The sequence below is a fragment of the Poecilia formosa genome, unplaced genomic scaffold (genome assembly GCF_000485575.1).
Source record: "Poecilia formosa unplaced genomic scaffold, Poecilia_formosa-5.1.2 Scaffold202, whole genome shotgun sequence".
NCBI lineage: Eukaryota > Metazoa > Chordata > Actinopteri > Cyprinodontiformes > Poeciliidae > Poecilia > Poecilia formosa.
The window spans coordinates 817,614-839,638 of record NW_006800141.1 but is presented as its reverse complement, the minus strand read 5'-3'; the positions used below and the strand labels follow the sequence as shown (position 1 = coordinate 839,638).

Here is a 22,025-nt window from a genome sequence, read left to right as displayed (position 1 = left end):
AGTGAGAGACTGTATTTGTTGCTGCAGCTCGCTGTCTATATGTATAATGTTATCCTGAAAGAACTGTCAATGTGAGGAGAACTACGACTTTGACATAACTCACTATATCAATATATCAATGTATGCCAGCCACTTAGTCCTTGCAGATAAGCATGTGCCTCTGTTTATATGATTTATTGTGAAGCTGCACAACCACCTTCCCCTCAGAGATAAGCAGTTTTTATGATAGTTCCTTAGGGGCTTATATGTGGTATGTTCAGATGAGAAGAAGAAAAGATTATAAGTGCAGTTTTTGTATCTTCGTTGTCAGTGTGAGATAAATTATCCACATTGGGAAAACTGCAAATTGCTCATCACTGCATTTCTTTAAAAAAAAAAAAAGTCTTAGCCATTGCTGATTTATTGCTGCTGATGATATGACCATTTGTTATTGTTATCCATTATGTGTTTGGCATCACCTTCTGACAGGGACTATTATCGTCGTCACCGGCATGTATAGCCAAAGCTGTCGGGAAAATCTGGGTTGTGCTGAATTGTCTGCAGAGACCTCTAATGCTGTGATTTTCAATCCTGGTCCTCGGGACAAACAGTCAGATATTTTCCTGAACCAGCACACCTGAATCAAATGAATGCAATACCTGGTCAGCATGCCATTAAGTCCTGCAGAAGCCTGGCAATTATCTGTTTAGTGAAGTCAGATGTAGAGGCATGGAAACACCTAAAACATGCAGGACAGAGAGTTCTGAGGACCATGATTGAAAACCACTGCTCCAGTGGACCATAAAAAGAGCAGGCACAGAGGCTCTTAGGCCACATAGGCTTTACAATCAAGGGAATAGTTGAGTGGACAAGGAGGAACTGCTACAACCTATGTCGGTACAGCATGTCTGTACGAACATACTGCACCAACAGCTTTTCTGTGTTCAAGAAAAGCTGATACTGCAGCGCCATAAAATGTTCACAAACTTTGTAATATCAGTGATATCAGCAACAATTAGCACACACCTGGTGGAACTGTGCCTGTGCTGAGCTCCTTATACAAGCTACTTCTCAGTGAAACACTGGTAAAACTATTATTAAAGGGAAAGACCAAGAGTTTCTTAAAGATAGAAGTCCAATTTCAAGGAAAGTCAAATAAGGAGCATTTTATAACCACTGATGGAAACAGTTACTTGATTATGCTATAAAATGGCATTATGTGGCTGGAAAATACATAATACTACCCCTTAAACGAAGTATCGGGTTTTGGTTTTGGCATTATTTTAACCCTCTAAGAATCATGAGATGCGAGGCCATTTGGATCTCACAAACTTTTTAACCAGTGAGCAGTCCAGCGGGGTTGCACTGACCTCGCATGTGCTTTTACAAGTTTTTGTGTGTGTGTGTGTGTGTGTGTGGTTTCAGGAACTGACGGTTCCCCATGACATATGCCACACTCCTCCTGAACATCACGCTAAGACAACAGGAGGGTTAATGCAATACTATTGCCTCTATGTAAAAGGAGCAAACAACTTGTGAGGTATTTATATTACCTTTAATAACTGTAGTATTATCCCTACAGTTTGAATTTCTGTTTTATTATGTGTGGTGACCATGTTTCCTTTGGTTTTCCTTTTTTCTGCTATGTACACATAACTCGTTTTTAAAAAATGCTCTTTTTTCTTCTCTATTTTTCCCAAGCATCTGAATACAATCTGCCAGTTGCCAAATATTAAGATATTTTAATACAAAGGACAGAATTTAGGTGGTTTTTGTTATCTTTGATTTGAAAATGAAGTTCTTCTGCTGTGTTTTGTTTGTATGCATTTCATTTTTATTCTCCATCCAGCTTCATTAGTCTTGATTATTCTTGTGTTTTAGTCATCAAGTTGCTATTATAAATAGATGTTCAGGTGTAGGTTTGAGCTTCTAAATTTAAAAACCAATTAGGCAAAATTGCAGTAATTAATCTTTCAGAAGTTAAATGGTTTGTGAGATTAGGTCGTAGTGCGTTATGGTCTGTTTTGATCACTGGAGCCTACAACTTCTGTGGATCACACACTATGGCGTGCTATGATAAAATGCATGGTCAGAAATGGATGAAAAAGTACAAATGAATTTCTAAGCCACTATTTAATATGTTAGTATTCAGCAAACAACTGGACTATTTGACAGGTCTTCAGCTTTGGTCCATAAAACCCCACCTCAACCTGTAAGAAATTGAACTGCTAAATGCCGGGCTGCAGAGTTGATCACTTGTAATAATAGTATTTGTACTAGCACAGGCTCATTGCTGATATCTTGAGAAATGTATTTAAAACATTTGAAATTTAACATGTTCTGTGTTTATCATTTGAAACGCCTTACCTAGAGAACAATCCTCTCCATAGAAGCCTTCTTCACAGACGCATTGACCATCCACACACTGCCCATTGCCACCACAGTCATTAGGACACGTCGGGGTACTGCAGTCTTCACCGGTAAAATGAGGGAAACACACACATTTTCCATCCCTGCACTCCCCCTTATCATTGCAGTCGCCTGGACATGTCAGCTGGCTGCAGTCTTCTCCTGTGTAACCCTCATAGCAAACGCATTTCCCATCTACACATCGGCCATTGTCGTTGCACTCATCAGGGCAGGAGGACACGGAGCAGTCAGGGCCTTCCCATCCTGGGTTACAAAGGCAGCTGCAGGTGTCTTGCTGGTAGGTACCATGACCGCTGCAGCTTGTGTCTACATCATAACGCAAAGACACGACAGAAGGAAACACTGTTGGTGGCTGAATGTTATAATTTATCTTGAATGGCCCTTTACTTTAGGTGGAATAGCTGACTGCTTATTCCGGCTGCTTAAATGCAATGGTTGTGGAAGCTTACCTGCAACACCTCCTCTTCCACAGCATCCTTGAGTGCACTGGGTCTTTAGGTAGGTGACTTCTTCTTCCAGTCCGTTGATTCTGTACAGTAGGTCTTTGAAGCTTTCCGATTCCTCACAATTACACTTGGGTGTTTGCAGCCTAATGTTGTGTTTAAAGGTGATGTCGTTTTCTCCATTGGTTATGGTATCTTGTTGCAGAGCTACAAACAAAAAAATGACACTTTTCAGTTTTTGACGCTAATAAAAGCACAATGTAAAAATGCTCAATCTAACTACTTTAAGAATATGTGTTTACATTGCACGTTACATTCCAATTTCTTATGTAATCATTGTAAGCTGCCTATGCGCATGTTTTATTTATGTTTGTCTCATCTGTTTGACCTGTCTTGTGTGTTGGCAGACGCTCCACGGTGCAACTGGAGCTTCCTGGGATGTCAAGCTTATAGATGTGGCTGAAGGTGAGTCCCTGCTCTGTGCCAGAGGAATCTGGCTGGTTGTCTGTGCAGCGCACATGGTGTGACACAGTGCAAAGTATAATCAGCAGGCATAGGGCCCTCCACAGGAGTCCAGCGCTCATTGCTGCAAGAAAAGATATGCGTTATTTTTTTTTTTTTCTTTTTTAGTTTTCCTTTCTGGCTCAAAATAGACCTTTGGTGCCTACAAATCACATTACGCATTCACAGACTGTTCAAGCAACTTTCAAGCCTAAATGTAAATGCAAAAAATTTATTTCACCTTGCAAATATTTTTTTATAACCACACATATTTTTCTTACCAAGTTTGTCTTATTCTGGGACTGTTATTTTTTTTCTTACAGTAAAACTAGTGATTAAATATGCTTAGCTATTTCCAGGCTGTAAACGTGTCATAAAACATTGCACCATGAAATAGTAAAATGAAGAAAATGTAGCTTTGCACCAAAACTCGGTTTAGTGTTCCAGGACATAAAACAGTATTGTAGTTATGTTTCTGCTGATGCATGTTAAAGTTGCTTTTGTTGTTGTTGTTGCATTTTGGCAAAACTTCTCCCTTTTTTCTGCCTTTTTTTCTGTTAGGGTAGGGAAGGGTCAGAATAGGAACTACTGGCCTTTACTTGCAGTAGATTATATTGGACATGGATGGAGACATGCTGCAGAGCTCCAAAGGTCGGGAATCAAACCCCAGACAACTGCACAGAGGACTAATAAGAGGTAGAGTGGGATGGCCACTCTACCTCTCCACTACTTGTCGCCACAGGGGTTTTCTTTTCCACTTGTTAAAACTTAACAGCTTTTCTGTTCATTGTATTTTACCCAGAGACAATATACAAAAGTTATGGACTAAACCCAATCCCTGGTCTACTGACCACATATGGTCAATCAAATGTTGCTGGACTGAAAGCAAATTAGGAAAATTTCATTTCAGTGTTAGGGCAACCATTACATCGCGCCTTTACTAACCTTCAAACAGAGTCTACCCTACCTACACCTTTCCAGGCCACCCGGAAAGGATGTGTTTTGTTTAATCAAACAAAATTTAACAAAACACACTAAAAGAAGGATGATCATTTGAATCAAGTCTCCATCGATGTAAGACTATCATCAAGAAACCAACTCTGAAAAGGCTCAATTTAACAAGCTTAAAGCATTTAAAGGAAGATGAAAACTCAGTATAGACTGCTACTAACCAACTAATTGGTCCCAGTGGTTTTTTAAATGTTGGTGTATTTGTTTTCCTCAAATGATATCACAGGAATAGCCTACCGAATGTGGAACAGCTCACAAGTAAATGGAGCTATTTGTATTCATGCTTCACTGGACCAGAACCCTGGCTCTTGAGGTTGAATAAGGTTTTCTTAAATTGTTTTCAGAGTTCAAACTTGAGTCAGGAAAGGACATCTATTTAAAAAACAATTCATAAACTCTAGTATACTCACTATGGCGAACAGCTGTTTATTTAATCTCAGAAAATTTGAGCCACGAAGTCATTGCGCATGAGTGGGTTTTGTAGGTGCTGATGCACCCCGTCCACATTAAAAAGCATCAGAATATGAGCAGTCATCACTTAGCCAGAGATTATTTTGGGTTGAAGTATGAAATTTGCTTGTTCAGGCATTTGCAAAGCTGCAGAAAGGGCAGAAGCTCTTCTAATGATGTCATTGCATGTAATAACAGTGATGTCATGCTAACATGAAACCTTCCAGCGGCTTCCCCCAAAAAGCCCCAAATAACATGCTTTAAGAGGAGGGTACCTTTTAAAATCTCGAGAAGGTTATTTTGGGTTTTGGGTTTAACTTTCTGGTAAGAAAAAAAAAGTTTTAAACTGGTGGAGACTTCTGTGTGGAGCTTGTGTGGTCTGGAAGAAACACACTTCCAACAGATGTTGTTGGAGGACAGATGAGTAATAAATGTGCATTGGTTGTCAAATGGAAGCTACATATTATATATACTGGATAAAGTTTTTCTTTAGTTAAAATTGAGTAATAGCTGAATGCTGCAGAGCAAGTCTGTAAAACTGCAGGTACAATACAATTATTTTAATAGAGACGTAGAGACAAAAAAAAAAAAAGTCCTTAATTTCAGGTTTCAATCTAACTTACTGTAAAATCTTTATAACACGGATTCATTTTAAAAAAAGTTATTGAACTCCTTATTCAGAAAACCCCGGTGTCTAAACAAAGCTTCCTGCGTGTAGGATGGGAAAACATCTGGAAATGTTTGAAATGAGATGAGAAATAAGCCAAAATAATATGATTTAATACGGGCATATCTTTGGCCAGATTATAAAACTGTCAACAATTAGACATAAATCCAACCCATCTTTCATTCACTATCATTACATGATTTGGGGCAAATCCTCTGCGAGGCCTAAAGGGGGCCTAAAGAAATCTTATGCCACTTTGCTGAAAGCTGGACACAAGTTGTTTTCCTCTGTTTGCATATGAATCATAATTATGGTGATTTACCTTTTTGATGGAAGATAAATAGATTTGTATAAACATGAGTTCAAAGCAATTTGTATTTTGTTGACTATTTTGGATTATTTCCGGACTTGTATACCGTCCACAAAATTCCACCTATGAAATATGTCAAATTGTTTTGATCAAATGCAAAATTTTAGCAATGTTTAAAAATTAGAATGTGGTCAAAAAAAAAAAAAAAGACGCTAAGGTCATTCAAGCTGATCAGCAAACAGTAGCCACATGATAAACAGAATAGTGCAGTCAAAAGCTCTGCAGACGAAGAGCCTCAGTGGCCACGTTTGTTGCTCCCTACTGAGGTTTTATTTATTTTCAGACCCTTTTCTTGTTTTTCTTAGAGAACATAGCACTTTGGCTGTATGCACAGAAAGCAAAAGGCTGCAACTGACAGAAAATGACAGAAAGGGGAGACATATGAAGGCGTGAGTGGAGAGAGGAAATGTGTGGCACTCGGTGCTGTGATGGGTGTAAAGACTGAAGGAAGATTAAATGCAAAAATAGTCCTCGAACCTGATTATGAGTAACTTGGAAAATAAATTAACACGGCCCACCTACAAGAAGTTTGAATTTTAATGATTTTGTGTCAGCCAAATTTGGAGAAAGAAGACGTGTGGGCTGCAAGAGCCATGTTTCTAACATATTTCCTGGGCTACATAAAGACAAAGAATGACAAGTGAGTCATTAAGCACCGTTAAGGACATCCAGTGTATGAAAAGAGTAAGAGTAAGAGTAAGAGTTGGCAGACGTAAGTAATTATTAACATCCTGACAGTATCACTATAGCTATATAAACAAAACTTTATAGGTACAGAAAAAAAGAAAAACCTCTGCTCATTAAACTGTAAAACGTTACTAGAATTCAAGATTTCTTGTTAACATAATTGTGGAAAAATGAGGAGAAGATATGGTTTTCTTTTGATTTATACAAGAGGTTTAAAGAAAGTAAAGCACCAAATTCCAGCTAGAGAATCATTGGTGAATGCAACTGATGGTGCAATTGGCAACAATGTAAATAAATAAAGTCTCTGTCTGTACACCAAGTAGAACAAGAAAGCAGTGCACAGATGCACAAATAGTCCGCCATGACCCAAAGTGGTTCAAAATGTTTTCACACATTTTCTGGATTCATTGGATGCACTCCATTGGACCAGCAACATAAACATATTAAACATGTTTGGTTTCAAGGTCTGAAATATTGTTAATGCAGAGGTATTAACAATAACAGACTGTCACTCTGAGAGTGGAGGAGACAGCAGGGAAACAATGTGTGTGTGCGTGTGTTTTTTTTTGTCAGAATAAAGCTCACTTTGACTGCATTTAAAACTGTCTTTCAAGATAAACAAAGTAAAATTCAGCATGTCTAAAAATCCTGTTAAAGATTCCTTCCTGAGAGTAATTTCTACACCTCTAATCAATGTGTCGTTATGGGGCTGTAAAAATGTTTGTTGAAAACACGTGTTCTTTAATAAGGTCAGAACACGGCCTGGGTCCACATGTGTACAGTATGTGAAAGTAGAAGAAAAGCTCTGAGAGTAATATTTTCCATCTGAGCTAGAGGAGCTGATTCTCTGCATCTCCTCCAGAGTTACCATGGGACTCTTGACTGATTCTTATTAATCAACAGCATAGCGTAAGCCAGCTCTTGTTAGGTTTGCAGTTTTTACATCCTCTTATCATTTTTAAACTCTACATAACCATCTAGATACGTTTTACAGTGTTTTGGTGATATTGGTAGTCTTCAATAAATTTTATTTAGGGTTAACAGAGTAAAGGGACTGCATACAAATGCACACCCCACTTTTCAGATTGTTTCAAACATGATTAAAGTCTGTAGTTTTATTGTGAAATAATGAACTTTTTTCTGTTTCTTTTTTTTTTTTTTTTTTTTTTACAAGGAAGTGTCATGGATACGGACACAAAAATATAATAGAATAATTTAATTTGTGCACAATGAAGGAATCATCTTTAGATTGTGATTATACATTATACGCATGAATGGTTGTAGAGTTATCTGCTCTTTCCATTTCCTTTCCACGCCCTTCCTTTCCTTTCTCATTCTTTTCCTTTCCTTTCCAATCTGCAAATTGCTGACAAAACATGGAAAGTAAATTGATCAAATGCAGCTGAGAGCAATTATCGTCTGTGAGTGGGGCTTATATCTTCATGATCCCATCTGCCGTCTGTTACCACACAGACCACAAGAAAACCTCGAACAGGACCTTATTTTCAACTATGGCAACTTTATTGCCTCAGGAATGCTGTCAATAAAACCACTGAACGGCAATAATAAATCAACAATGTAGTGCAAAGCATAACAAATGTGACGACACTGGAGATAGACTTCTGTTTCAAAAATAAAGGGTGTTTCTAATCTTTCAGTCAGTGAAGACCAAGAAAAAGAGTTTAGACCTATGAATGACAACACTTTTTATGTCCCATCACCTCAGGATTGTGAGTTTTTCCTCTCGTTCTCTTTTAGCTTCCTTCTCCTCTCCATCATTCTGCACAGCTGAGAGCCCACATCTGCAGCTGGTTTTAAGAGCGCTCCTCTGCTTCGCCTGAGCCAGTACAGTAGCATTAAGTAGTAAATCTACCAGATCAACAGCCCGTTAAGGACATCTATCCCGCCAGCCAAAAGTTATTGTATTAAATTTGGTTTTTGTCGTGATGGGAAAATTATTGCTAGCAGCTTTGTTGACACACAAAACATGATTGTCCATGTTGGAGCTATTTAATTAATTAGTAAGAGGCATGAATACAGACTTTTTTTTAAACTTTTTGCAGCAGGTCAAATTCCAAAATGTACTGGAGTTTATTAATGTTAATCACTGACTGAGATTTACAGGAAGGTAGTGCTGTCATTCCCACCAAGCTAAACATATTGAGAAGTTTTTAAAAATAACATTTAAGTTGCTCTCTAAGGTGTGGACTAATCATTGAAACAGTTTGAAATGAGCAGTGTTGTACATAAGTAGCGGTACAGGGATTAAGTAAAAGGTTGAGGTAAATGTCTTCAAAAAGTTCTGACAATAAATTAAACATTTGAGACAGAGAAAGCAGTTTGCAAATAGATTCTGTATAATAACTATATCAGAAATGTGCAAAATCTGCAAATTTACCTTTTTAAGTGATCACAAATGTACACCAAACTGCACATCATTTGAAAAAAAATGTATCCAAAGATGAACAGTTTAAATAAAAAGAAATGCTCATTTCAAATCCTGCTGTCTTACCGTTTTACGATTTGTTAAATTTCCCCCTCCTTTATCTTCTGTTTGTCTCTTTTCTTTGAAAGTCTGAAGGTCACTCACCAAATCTCTGCCTGTGCCACCTGTTGACAGGCCAGAGCTACTGATTCAAGCTCTGAGGATCTCTACACTCTGAGCGACTCTCTCTCTCTCTCTGTCCTCCCTCTCTCTCTCTTTCCCTCTCTCTTCTTACTTAAATGTTAACATGTTTCAAATGCCTGTAGGCCAGTGAGTGGTAAGTTTGGGAGTGTCTCTGCTCCTTCTACAGTCACTGAGTGAGGAGGATGAAAGATCACAGGAGGCGGAGAGGTTATTAACCACTTACATTTGATCCTAGAGATAACGACTCTTGACCTAAACACTCTTTGTGCATAGATTCTCAATGGTCCCCTCTCATTTTCCACTTATTTTATTGCGTGTCTAATTGCAGTAACCAAAAAAATAAATTATAAAAAAAGCATGAGGAATTCAACTTAATCTCTTCAGCAGCAACTGAAATAAAGGTCTTATTGAAAGCAGTGAGTTTGAAGCCAAGACAAATACAGATCTGATCCAGGATAAAACAGTCCCCTGGGGAATAATTATTTTTGACAGAATTTATCTCTTATGCGAAACATAGCACAATGAATACACATTCAAAGGCAGTAGCAGAGACATGCAGCCCGTGTTTGAGATGAAGATAAAAGAACACCAGCTATGGATCCTGGGTAAAAATAAAAAAAATATGATAATGATCACTTTGGTGAATCCACTGCTGTTCTGATAAATGGAAAAAAAAATCAAACCATCTTGACTTGATTTAAAATGTCTTCTCTTCAAAAATGTGTCTTGCATTGTTTTTGTGGAGATGGCCACCGCTGAGTGGCGTCTGAGGAGGGATCAACATCTTACTCCTTTAGAGGAAGAGCGCGCCTGCTTTTTTTTTTTTTGGATGGCTTTCCTTAAAGAATAAAAGTTAAATGTGAAGTGGAAGCATGTAGGGCCAGGTAAACCCCACGTGCCAAGGCTGGCAGTAGTTCCTGAATACACATAAAACAGCTTCGACATTTCTGTGGGAACGGATAGGGAACATTGGGATTGTTTGAGTGACACTGTATGGATCACGAGCTGAGACAGGAGTTGTGAGTATTTAAACAGAAGTCCTCAGTTTTATCCGTGAACAACGCGACCAGTGATTGGTATACATTTTTCTTTTATTTTAAATATAAAATATGATGGGATGAACGAAACTGTACATCAGAATAAAGAAAAATGCATCTGCGTCTTTGAAGTTACAAACTATTCACAGGAGAACTTTGTCTGTTGAAGTCATGTAAAGTGGATCCTTGGAGAGTTAGCATTCCCAGCCGTTCTTTGTTGTATTTTCTGTTAACATCATGTTACCATGGATTTTTAATGCATTCCTGAAAAATACTAGGATACTGTAATTGAAATTTGCAGAAAAGTTCTGGGTTCTTTAATTAATTATTATTTTTTTTTTTTTACATAAGCTAAAAACGTTTTGTTCACAAGTAGATACTCCACATTGAACAAACAAAAAAACTCAAAATGTTATATGGTTTGTGATTTTTTTGAACATTAGGGCAGTTACTGCTTTTCTCTTTTCTTTTCTTTCAAGTAGTAACATTTTACTGCTGTACAGCACAGCATTAGTGCACTTCTATACACTAGTTCAACATCCTATTTACTTTAAAATTACAAAAGATACTGGTCAAGTGTAGTTATTAAGTTACTGCTATTTTGTATAACAAAAAAAATTACATTATTTTGTTCTAAATGATTTGTACAACTGATTTAAATAATTTTAGTAAAATTGAACTTGAAGGATAGAAAATGTGAAGAAGAAACACTTTTAAATCCATGTAACGCTTTCAAAGACCTGCGGTGTGGTAGGACATGCCAATTACACTGCTTCTTGGGACGATGAGAAGCCATGTCTCGCACGTCTATTCCTAGAGAAAAATGTGAATGTTTCCCATTGCGTGTGTTGGTTTCACCCCATGCTGGGAAAATGTACCCCACACAGCTGTAACAGAACTCTTCTCAGCAGGGTGAATCTTGTATTATGTTTTCTTTAAAGTGATGCATGTCTGCACTCGGCTTCCTTCCTCTCCTGGGCAGAAGACAAACGTTCAGATGTTATTAGGAGAGCCCACACACACCTTTTGATTTACTTTCTTGACTCATTTCTACTCCTCGTTTAAGGATGAAATGCTCTTCACGGAAAAAAAGCGGTTTCTTTTTTTTTTTTACATCAAATTGTAGCCAGGGCACACAAAGGTCAAAACAGTTTCGGAATACCTCCTGGCTAACCTAATTGATTTAGTTTGTGTATAACAAGCAGGTGTTGATTGGATTTATTTGCAGCTGTCGGTTTATGTTATAGTCTGCTGCTTGGAATGCTCATTAAAATATAGGGGAAATGACTGTTATTTTCAATGTACCTCAGGCTAATTAAAATATTTTTTAACTGTGTTTTTGTTTATTAAACATGTATATGAAAAATAAATCTTCACTTTGAGATGACAAAGCATTAAATGTGAATTTCATATTTATAACCTGAAAAAGAAGTTGCCAAGTTATATTTGCCATGACAGATAGTTGTGAAATATATTTCTCGTACTCCCATAAAGTTCTGTTGGCACTAGTTTCAAATCTTGACACGGGAATCCCAGCTGTCTTTCATTTATTTAAAATCTGGTTGACATAGTCAGTAATGGGTCAGAGTTTGTCATTTCTTATGTTCTCAAAAACAAGCATCCAGTAATTATCCTCCAAGTATTTCCATTGTTTGAGAATGGCTGTTTGCATGTTGTCAGGTGTTCCTCCCCTCCCACATGTTGTTTGATCTGCATGTTCATTTGACATTTTTCTATTGCTTTTGTTTCAATCAAGATTTTTCTGTTGTTGTGCATTAGAAACATGCTTTGAATGCATTTTTTTTTTTGGGGGGGGGGAAGGGGGGCATTATCAGAATCACATTTATCTTCCATTCAGCTAATAGGCTTTCTGTGGCCTGTAGTGGGAAATCTGTTTATGTTTCTCACAATGAAATTTATGTAGCCAGATGTTCAAATGCCATGTTTAAATATGAGTTTTCCTGTTGTTTACAGTCACAGCTGAACACAAAGAAGTGATTAAGTCTTATTAATCACATTTAGTACGTAGTGTGCCTTTTTAATGGGTTATTTTTAACAAAACCAAGAGAAAAACATTACTTACTTCCTTAGATTTTTCATCATTAAGATAGACAATAACAGCTTGTTTTTAAGTTTGATTGCAAGATACAGGAAATATTTTTACTGACCACTTCTCAATCCTGGTTACTGCTTGTTGAGACAATTTGCACACCTCCCCCTAATAATTTTGAATGTCTTGTAAAAACCACCATGTGAGAGATCCTTGTACTTACACACTACAATAAAGTGACAATTACTCCAATGTATTTTTGCCAAACCATCCATCCATCCATCCATCCATCCATCTTCTTCCGCTTATCCGGGATCGGGTCGCGGGGGCAGCAGCTTCAGAAGGGTTAGGGTTAAACCATAACATGCTAAAAATGTCTTTAATTGAGGTAATGGTTACCTTGCATTCTACTACAGTTTATATACATTACACATCATTAATCATTATGTCAGGAATTAATGTTTTTATAGTTTTCCCCCTCATGAATGGCCTTGTTGTGCGAATTCACAGCAGACAGAACTTGTTTGCTATATGGATATCATTTCATTTGCAAATCTTAGCTGTTTTATATTTGGTAAATAACACAACACTTACAGTAAGAATGGAGTGACACACCTCCCAAAATTGATCCAGAGACTGTGTGGTGTGGTGTCTGGCCCAAGTCATTGTTTTTTTTCTTGTTTCTTTTATTACTATGTTAAGAAGTCACTCAGTGGTGATACTGGTGTTTATTGGTCTATCACCTCTACTTTAAGCCCTTAAGAAGCAATGTCTGGTAGTCAGTCATTCTGGGGCTGTCACTACATCACTTGACAGGTCACAGACAGGAGCTCCCACTCGACTTAAGGGGCCTCCTTGCCTGATGCCTTTCTGAAATCATGGATTTGACATGTGGTCCAAGTCATGCTTCAGACTGTTTTTGTAAGGGATTATCTAGGGACTATTTTATCAACTTATACACCTTGAAAGTGAGAAGATAAACATAACTGCCCTTTCAATTTTTAAATATTATGAGAATGGCCTTAAGAAATGTTCTCTGATTACCCATACCTACAAAATGCAGCTCTGAAGCTACATGTGGCTCTTTAGATCCTCATGTAGCTCATAAAATCTTTGGCCAAAAATGATTTAAAAAATTGGAGCAAAGTTATAAAATGTAATAGTCATTAAAATTATATGTTCTTGCAGCTTTTCCTGGGCATTTTAATGCAACAGATGCATAACATTTTCACAAATGAATATACAGACTTAGGAAAAAAAAAAATTGATAATTGGTTGCCGAATTTATGCATTTTTAATGTAATTTTCCAAAATATCAAATACCCCATTGGGAAAAATCTAAATGAATTCTATATGGCAGGGATTGTAAAAAAAAAAAAAAAAAAGAAGAAAAAAAAGGAGTTGTTGCTTCTTTGATTATCAATTTTTTAATGAATGAAAACAGAAAAATCTTTCGACCAGTTTTACTCCGGTGATCAGGGGATAGAAAGACTAGGATGTCCGTTACAAAAGTACGTAACCACCATTCTCATTTTTTCTGAAAATGTTCACTAATCTGGGTTTAACAATGCTGTTTGTCCTTTTCAGAAACCAACTTTTCTTCCTTCTTGGTCATTTGCAGCTCAAGCATAATGTTGGATAAGGATTTTTTTAGAAGGAAAACTATAGAGATTTTTCTGTATATTTGAATGCCGCACTTATTTTGACTCATCTTTTCAGAACTGAAAAAAAAATTGATCACAGGAACAATACAGTTTCATTTGGGTGGAGGCACCTGCTAAAGCCACAAGTTAGACCTCATCTGATGAAAGTGTCTGAACTTTTCAGTGACATTTCCATGCTGTTAGTGCAACAGACAAAACTGCTAAATAGCAAATAATTTACGTTCAAAATACAGCTTGCTACATGCAATGATATGCCAAACCAATATACTATACTGCTGCTATCGCTATCTTATCAGAGATTGGTAACACCACCAATACTACAGCAACGCTATGAAGAATAGAGTGGATAGTGATCAATTCATCAGTTGCAGCCAGTAAGGACAAACTGAGTTTTAAAGAAGTTTTGGCCTTGATTAAATATGGCACAAGATGAAAAAGAGAAGTGAAATAATCTCGGAAAACAAAATAAAAATTCTATTTATTTTTTTAATGCTAAAATGTTTAATGCTAAAAAAAAAAACTGATTGTGAGCTTTACCCAACAGTGTGTAGATAACAATAAAAACTTTAAACCAGCATAGAAAACAAATGTCCAAATAGCCCATCAAAGTGAATGAATGTATCACTTTCTACGTAGAAATAATTCAGCACCCATCACTAAAACATTTAGTCTATACATCAGTTTGTCTGAGACTGTTGACCACACTGATGTAAATACATTTGGTAACCATCAAACAGTTGCCCTGTGCCCGTGTATGTGGGCTTAAACACCCCCTTCAGTAATGGAAATGAAAAACCTCAGCGGTTTTATAATGTAAATATACAAGAAGCCTACTTTGAAGAATATGGTATATTTAATCTTGCAAAGTTTCAATGTAGAAGAGGGACATGACTGATTCACTCACAAATTTAAAAGAGGCAGTAAAGTATTGAAAGCATACAATAAAAGGGAATTCTAGTCTCTTTATAGGAGCCTCAGGTCTAACAATAAAGACGCCAAAATATAGTTAAAAATAGTTTCTCATTCAGTTTTAAGTAAACATCCAGATTTTGTATTTGTTTTTTTCTTTTAGGTATTGAAAACATCTTGTAAAAGAAAGGTCCAACAGAGACTTCAGTACCATGTGAGTTTACAACTGTCAAACATCTTGGAGCCATTTTTATTTTTGTTCCAGTGTGAAGTGAAACTGCGTAACTTCAGTGGAAAACACATCAGATTAAAGGAAGCTGTGTAGATAAAGCTAAAGTAATTTAGAGGGAAACAAATTAATCCCATATGATCGTATGGATGAATGTGCTCCCTTCAGAGCCTTGGTTGCGTGCTCAGATTTCTAAGATGGTTTCCACATTGTGCACATAAGAACTGCTTGTGAACACAGATTTATATGTACAGAAGAAGTTTCTGCCATGTCTGCACTTGGCACTCTCAACTTGATTTACACTATCAAACAAATAGCGCAGCAAACATGTGTAACGTAAATGTTGGTCCACTGATTATGTTCAAATGTTCTCCAATTACTGCTAGCTTTTAGGTTAAAGAGGATATAATGGGACTTCTGTTTTACAAGGCCGAATGTTGTCAAAATACAACTTAAGGGTTCTGACAGCACATCGCAAATGGTCTGGATCCAGGCTTGTGAGGCATCACTGGTTACATCACCCAGTGTTATATGCTGGGTGTAGATCACTGGAAATTTAGGAACCACTTCCACTTTCTTTTGGTAAAACAAGCAAACAAAAACATGCACTCATAACAGCTTACAATGAAAAAATAAACAATACGAGTTATTTTACAGGGTAATTATGTATGATGTGGATTTTGAGGCAAGGTTATTCTACGGTAACAAGTTTGCTTGTATTTGTAAACTGTTACTTATCACATATTGATACACAACACAAAATATGACTCCCATCTAAAACCTAATGCGTCAGTCAAATAATTAAAACTTCAAAAGTTTATACCGTTACTAAAGCCCAAATAATTATGGTTAAAGAACAACTTTAAACCGGATTCCATCCACTTCCTATGTGTGCTTAATCCTAATGGAAAATTAGAGTGGCCAGTTATCCCAATATGTGTGTTTTTGGACAGACGGAGGATGCTAGAGCACTTGTAAAGAATTCATGCATGCAGCTGGAGAACTTTCAAATTCCAAACAGGAAAGCCTGGAGTAGAACTCAGGACGTTTTTTGTTGCAAGACCTCATTTGCAATGGAGTAATCCAAAATTGCGTTTGTTTCTCATTCCAGGTAACTCGTGCAGATTAATAGATGCAGATGTTTAACATCAACCATCTAACCAAAACAGACTGCACTGGGGTGCAGTTGGTAGCACTGTTGCCTTGCTGCAAAAAGTGCAGAAAGGCAACAGTCCTGGGTTCTCAGGCCAAAAACATGATTGGATTCTCCTTATGCGTGCGTGGTTGTTTGTCCTGTTTGTCTCTATGTTCCCTTGGAGCTAGGCGCCGGCCTTCCTCACAACCCTGCAAGGATAAGGACGTTTTTTTATAAGTGCTCAAAACACAGTTTGGGATTTTTGGAATGTTTTTTTGTGACAATAAAAAATAAGGAGTCTTAGTTTCAAAGCTCAATGTTTTATTTTGTGGTCTCATCCTGAGAGCACGATGTATTTACAGTCCTATGTGTTACACATTAGTGTCGATCAAATTTTGAATGTGGGTTTTCCTGGTTACAAACAACAACTTATTGCATCACATTCCCCAAGCAAAATCAAAGTGAATCCCAAAGTTCAGGCTGCTAAAACCTAGACAAAGTAATTTCAGTGCAATCGATATCTCACTATGTGTCAATTGACACAATTGTGCAGCTCAAACTAATTAATTAAAATCTTGAACAGTCAAATGAAGTAGCTAAAAAGTAAATAAGAAATGAGAATGCTAAACAAGGGGTGTTGTATGATAAAACATATTTTACATACATATTTATATATTTAGCAAACCGTGCCATGATCTGAAACTCAAAAATAAACACTCACAACTTACAAATATGCAGTAGTTCATGTCCCAAAACCACATGAAAAGCACAAAATTACCACTGTATCACAATATTGTAGCTACCAACACAAAATGAGAAAATAAATTTGACTTACACACCTGGTGGCTATTTTTAAATAAACAAGAAGCTAATTGAATCATTTGATGGTCAAGAAAAAGCCCATTCTTGAAGGTTCAGTCTTTAAAAATTAATAAGTTCATTTTAAAACTTCCCCAGTTCAGCGACAAAATAATCAAATGCAGTAGTGTCTGGTGTAAGAAGGAAAAAAATGTTTTAGTGAGACATTTCCTGTATGACTCTGACTGAGTAAAATAAATAACTCTCTCTCTCTCGTTGAGATGTCGTAAATGTCATAAACGAAGCCACAGCATTCAAGCCTTCAACCAACCCATTATGCTGAACCGGATATATCTGGCAACGTTTTTTTTTTTTGTTTTGTTTTGTTTCTAACCAACATAAACTGAACAGATGTTCCAGCATTTAAAGGTCCTTTTAATAAATCATTGACAAGATCAGCCTCTCAGGTTGAATTTTTGACCGTAGAAGTGTTTTGCTGTGGACTTAGTATATTTTAACAGTTTGCATGCATGCTTTAGAAAACACAAGAGAAACAGTTTAATCAGCACCGAAGGCTGTATTTTAAATCCGCTAGCACCTTGTATGCAAACACACGAATCAAATAAAACAGAGGTAAGCTCCTGTGTTTGCTATGATATGGCATTAGGTCATGTCTCCAGATTGAAAACAAACACATTTTTGGGAATAGCTCACTAAAACTAAAAGTGCACAGAATTTGCTGTCCAGGTGGTGAGACGGATTCACTGGCACATCAGTGTGTTAAATCCTTCCACTCTTTGCAATTACAGGTCAGACACAGCTCATTTAGCAGGAGGCCTTGACCTAGCTGACATGAAGGGCCCTTTCTCCCATAACTCAGGAATGCCAAGCATTCCCCCAGGGTTTAGAGGCAGACTTTTCCACTTTATGGCATGCAAGCAGGTTATGACATACATATGAGGGTGATAAAGCTCATAACTAGGAGACATAGTGTGATGGGATCACACCAACCATAACTCTTTGACTTCTTGGACCACAATCCTCTGATACACCAAAGTGCAAAGAGTAACAAATTCATTGTACTTAATATTGCAGACGCATATAAAATTATAATGACCCACTAAACTGGTCTTCCAACAACTCCCACTCATTTTAGTCTTTCATTGTGTTTATAAATCCCATAGTTTTAAATACATACTAAGACAAAGATGACAGAGCAGCTCTACTTGAAGGTACCAATAGTCATGGAAAAAAGAAAGTACACCCTGTGTCAGTTTTAGGTTCATAAAATATGAAAAATGTAGCTCATATGCAGTTAAAGAATTAGTATCTAACCATAAGAGAGAAAAGAACACTACTGATTCTATCATATTGATAAAAAATTCAGCAAAAATTTAAATGTTTATGAAAAATTGGGCACACTTCAGAAAAGCACAAATTTGGCAAGATATGTAAAATTCTAGAATTTTATATTGACTGTAGGAATGTGGACTCTAGTAAGGATGTTATACAAAATAGAGGTCTTATGCTGTATATCCACCACACTGAGCCACTCACCTGAGCCAAGCTCTGCTGGAGGTTTCTTCCAATTTTGGCTCAGTAGCTCAGAGAATAAATTGACTTGAAAATACCTCTGTTAGTTTATAAGTCCCTATATGGCTTAGCACCAAAGCACATTAAAGATATGTTGTTATTGTATCAACCTTCCAGACCACTCAGGTCTTCTGGTCCTCGTCTACTCTGCATCCCCAGAAACGGAAACAACATGAAAGATCAGCATCGAGTTTCTGTGCTCCATAATCTGGAACAATCTTCCAGAAAAGTGCAAAAACAGATGAAATACTGAAATTCTTTAAATTAAGGGCTAGGCTCCACTTGTTTAGAGCTAGGTTAGTTGGAACATTGAGGAGCAATTGCTTGATGATTTTGATGACTGCATTAGACAAATGCCATAATGTTTATTGATTGCTTCATTGCTTCATAGTTGGCGACTGTATGATGTTTTTATGATGTAAAGCACTTTGAACTGCCTTGTTGCTAAAATGTGTAATACAAATAAACTTGACCTTACGAGAGCTCTCCTCTCCACATTGGATACATGCATGCTAATTAGGGGTGCACCGATTTACCGGCCAGCCAATTTATTGGCACCAATTTCCTCTATTTTGGGAAATCGGTGATCGGGCGACACCTACATGTGAAGCTGATCTTATCTATCTCAGGAAAGGTCTAAAAGTCCAATTGGCGTCATTGTGGTGCGTTATTGTTTTTTTTTTTAATTATTATTACGCTCTGCATTTAAAGTTCAGGTTTACACAATTTTACCTCATTTAGTAAACAAAGATAAGATTTATATGGTTGTTCATACCAGCAATGCTTAACAAACAATGCCAGAATTAACTGGGACGAGAAATTTCAGTTCCACCCCATTACAATAATAGATATTTTCTTATGTTGTGCAAATTGAAGAAACATTTTTATTTTTATTGCTGATTGTGACTTTTGTCAAATATTTGAACTTAAAAAAAAGAGGCATATAATTCTGAAAGCATCTAAGATATGATTTATCCACTTCATTTTTCACATATTTCACTGCCAGTAAGGACTATATAAGATTTATGGTGACAGGTTCATGTGTAAACTTGTCAAGGTCAAATGTGTGAATGCCCACCCACAAGGAACATTTTGTTTATTGTTTACAAGCTGAGTAGCAGACATTAAAATGCCAAGCGGGAAGACACAGTCGTTTGTAACCATGAATTTAATAGCTTAGTCGTGTGTGTTTGCCCCATCTATCTTACATTTCATCAGTGAGGCATTAAGATAAGAAAGCTATGAGATGCCAGCAGCAAATTAAACCGCTTCCCTCATCTTCAAACGCTTTTATAGCAGCCACAAAGAAAATACACAGACATCTGTTCCTATCACATTTTCATCTCAGTGTGGTATGGAGTAAATCAGACCGATGTTTGATCAGCCAAGGGATCCTTATTTGCTTTAATCAGCATGTTTGGGATGGGATGAAAGAATGAATAAACCACTGTCACAGAGAATATTGTTGACTGACATCCGAGAACTTGGTGGTTTACTCTGGCAAATGAGAGTGCAAGTCTTCATCTTTAAAATAAACAACGTTCAGTTCTAAGCATTTGGTGTGCTTCCTACTAATCCTTTTTACAAAACTTTTGGAGGGTGGAATACATAATATTACATAAACTGTTTTACTTTCACACTAATAATTGATTTGTTTTAAAATTTCTACGCAAGTATAAGAAGTTTGTTCATTTTGCGTTTGCATTTACTTTACTCTTTCAATGTTTTTTTTGTTTTGTTTTTTTTTGCATTCTCACATGTATCCAGCATTCCCGGTTGTTTCAGCATCAGTCGCATTGTCATTGGTTGACCATGCTCACTTGACTCCTGTCTGTTTTATGGATGATGCCACCTGTCTGTTGTCTCTCTGAATAATGTCCATTATCCTCTGAAGTACACTAGTTTAACGTTGCGTGGCTTTGTTGTTCAGTCTCTCAACTCCTGAGATCTCTTGTAAAGCCTGTAAATGCACATCTGTTTCCCAGAAAACGCAACATAAACTCCACCAATTCCTCTGCCGTACAAACCAAATTAACGCAATTAGCCAACATGGTTAATCAAGTAGTAGTAAAGCCAGAGTGCTAGTATTCTAAAACTCCACACAACCTAAGTAGGGCTTTAATTTTGTGTCATCTAAAAAAATAATAAAAACCTCTTGCTTCTATTAAGCTGTAAAAGAAGTGACTGAAAAAGGCAGCAGTGAATCATTTTTAACCTATAAACTCTGAGGTTGATATCTGCTGCCAGAAGTTTTAAGGGTCTGACATTTATCATAATGTTCAGAACTGGAAATCCTGGAAGGTCAGCACTCACATCCTTTTCTGTTTTAGATGTCTCGGGGATTATTTTAACCTTCTTGGTGATCTTGGAAAAAGCCTTTAGAGGCGTTTCAGTTAAAGGCCAAAACATTCTGAGAGCCAAGCAGCAGCTTAATTATGACATACTACCACTGTAAAATGACAAATCTGTTTTTCCAAATTTCAATAAACTTAACAAAAACATTTTGACCTTTAAGCCAAACATAGAATGACTTGGGTTCTGTTACCATAATATTAACATAAAAAAAGCTGTTACAACAAAAGACTTTCGCTGATTTTAACAATCACTACTTCTGTGCATTACCCACTGCTACTATTAAGAAAACCATGTTACAAATACAGCTGTTTGAAATATACTGGCTATTAAAACCATTTTTTTTTTTTTTGTAAAAACGGTAATCTATAGAGAGGGAGAGAGAGAGATCTATAAGGGCTGCATCCGCTTTGCCATGTGTTAGTATTTATCCAAGAACGAGCTCCCTCCAGGGTCCAAAATAACGAGGTATGCTTAACTGAATCTATCATTTTGTTTCTTCTTCTCTCTATAAAATATAAAAAGACAATATCCTTCTGAACTTGATAAAAAATAAATAAATAAAAAATGTCCGAATGTTACCTTACAAAAGCGTGTTCGCTTATTCTGCATGATCTGGGTGGATCTGCACTTGAAAGTACTCAAAATACAATTTTAATCAGATGTAATGTTCTTGATTCAGTATAAAATGTAAGGACTCTCTGCGACAGACTGGCGACCTGTCCAGGGTGTACCCCGCCTCTCGCCCGGAACGTTAGCTGGAGATAGGCACCAGCACCCCTCCCGACCCCACTGAGGGACAAGGGTGTTCAGAAAATGGATGGATGGATGGATGTAAGGACTCTGCTCCTCATGGCTGGTGGGAATCTCCTTGATGCCGTACTGTATATTATGGAACTACATTGCCACCTAGTGGTTTCTAAGTAGTACCACAATAATTTGTAATTCTTTTCAGATGAATTTAATTATTTTCAACGGATTAGGTTCGGGGTTACTCACAGGCTTCACAGTAGTGTTGATATATCGGAATTTATATAAATCCAATTTAATCATCATGATTCAATCTAAAAACACAGCAAAGAAAACTGTGC

The 22,025-nt window shown here is 37.0% G+C and overlaps 1 protein-coding gene across 12 annotated transcripts in view; it reads right to left on the bottom strand.

The window, feature by feature from the left end:
• Positions 1-9,333, bottom strand: part of tnn (tenascin N) — a 39,755-nt gene extending 30,422 nt beyond the window's left edge. For 8 of the 12 annotated variants that reach the window (XM_016679116.1, XM_016679119.1, XM_016679118.1 and 5 more), the window contains exons 1-4: positions 9,051-9,333; positions 3,241-3,438; positions 2,858-3,059; positions 2,347-2,720 (exon numbers count right to left, since the gene is read on the bottom strand). In XM_016679116.1, coding sequence (XP_016534602.1) covers positions 2,347-2,720; positions 2,858-3,059; positions 3,241-3,436 — 772 coding nt within the window. In that variant the 5' untranslated portion in view covers positions 3,437-3,438; positions 9,051-9,333. The remainder of the gene's footprint in view (positions 1-2,346; positions 2,721-2,857; positions 3,060-3,240; positions 3,439-9,050) is intronic. The other 4 variants (XM_007567006.1, XM_007567009.1, XM_007567010.1 and 1 more) reach the window with 1 other exon arrangement.
• Positions 9,334-22,025: the final 12,692 nt, after the last annotated feature.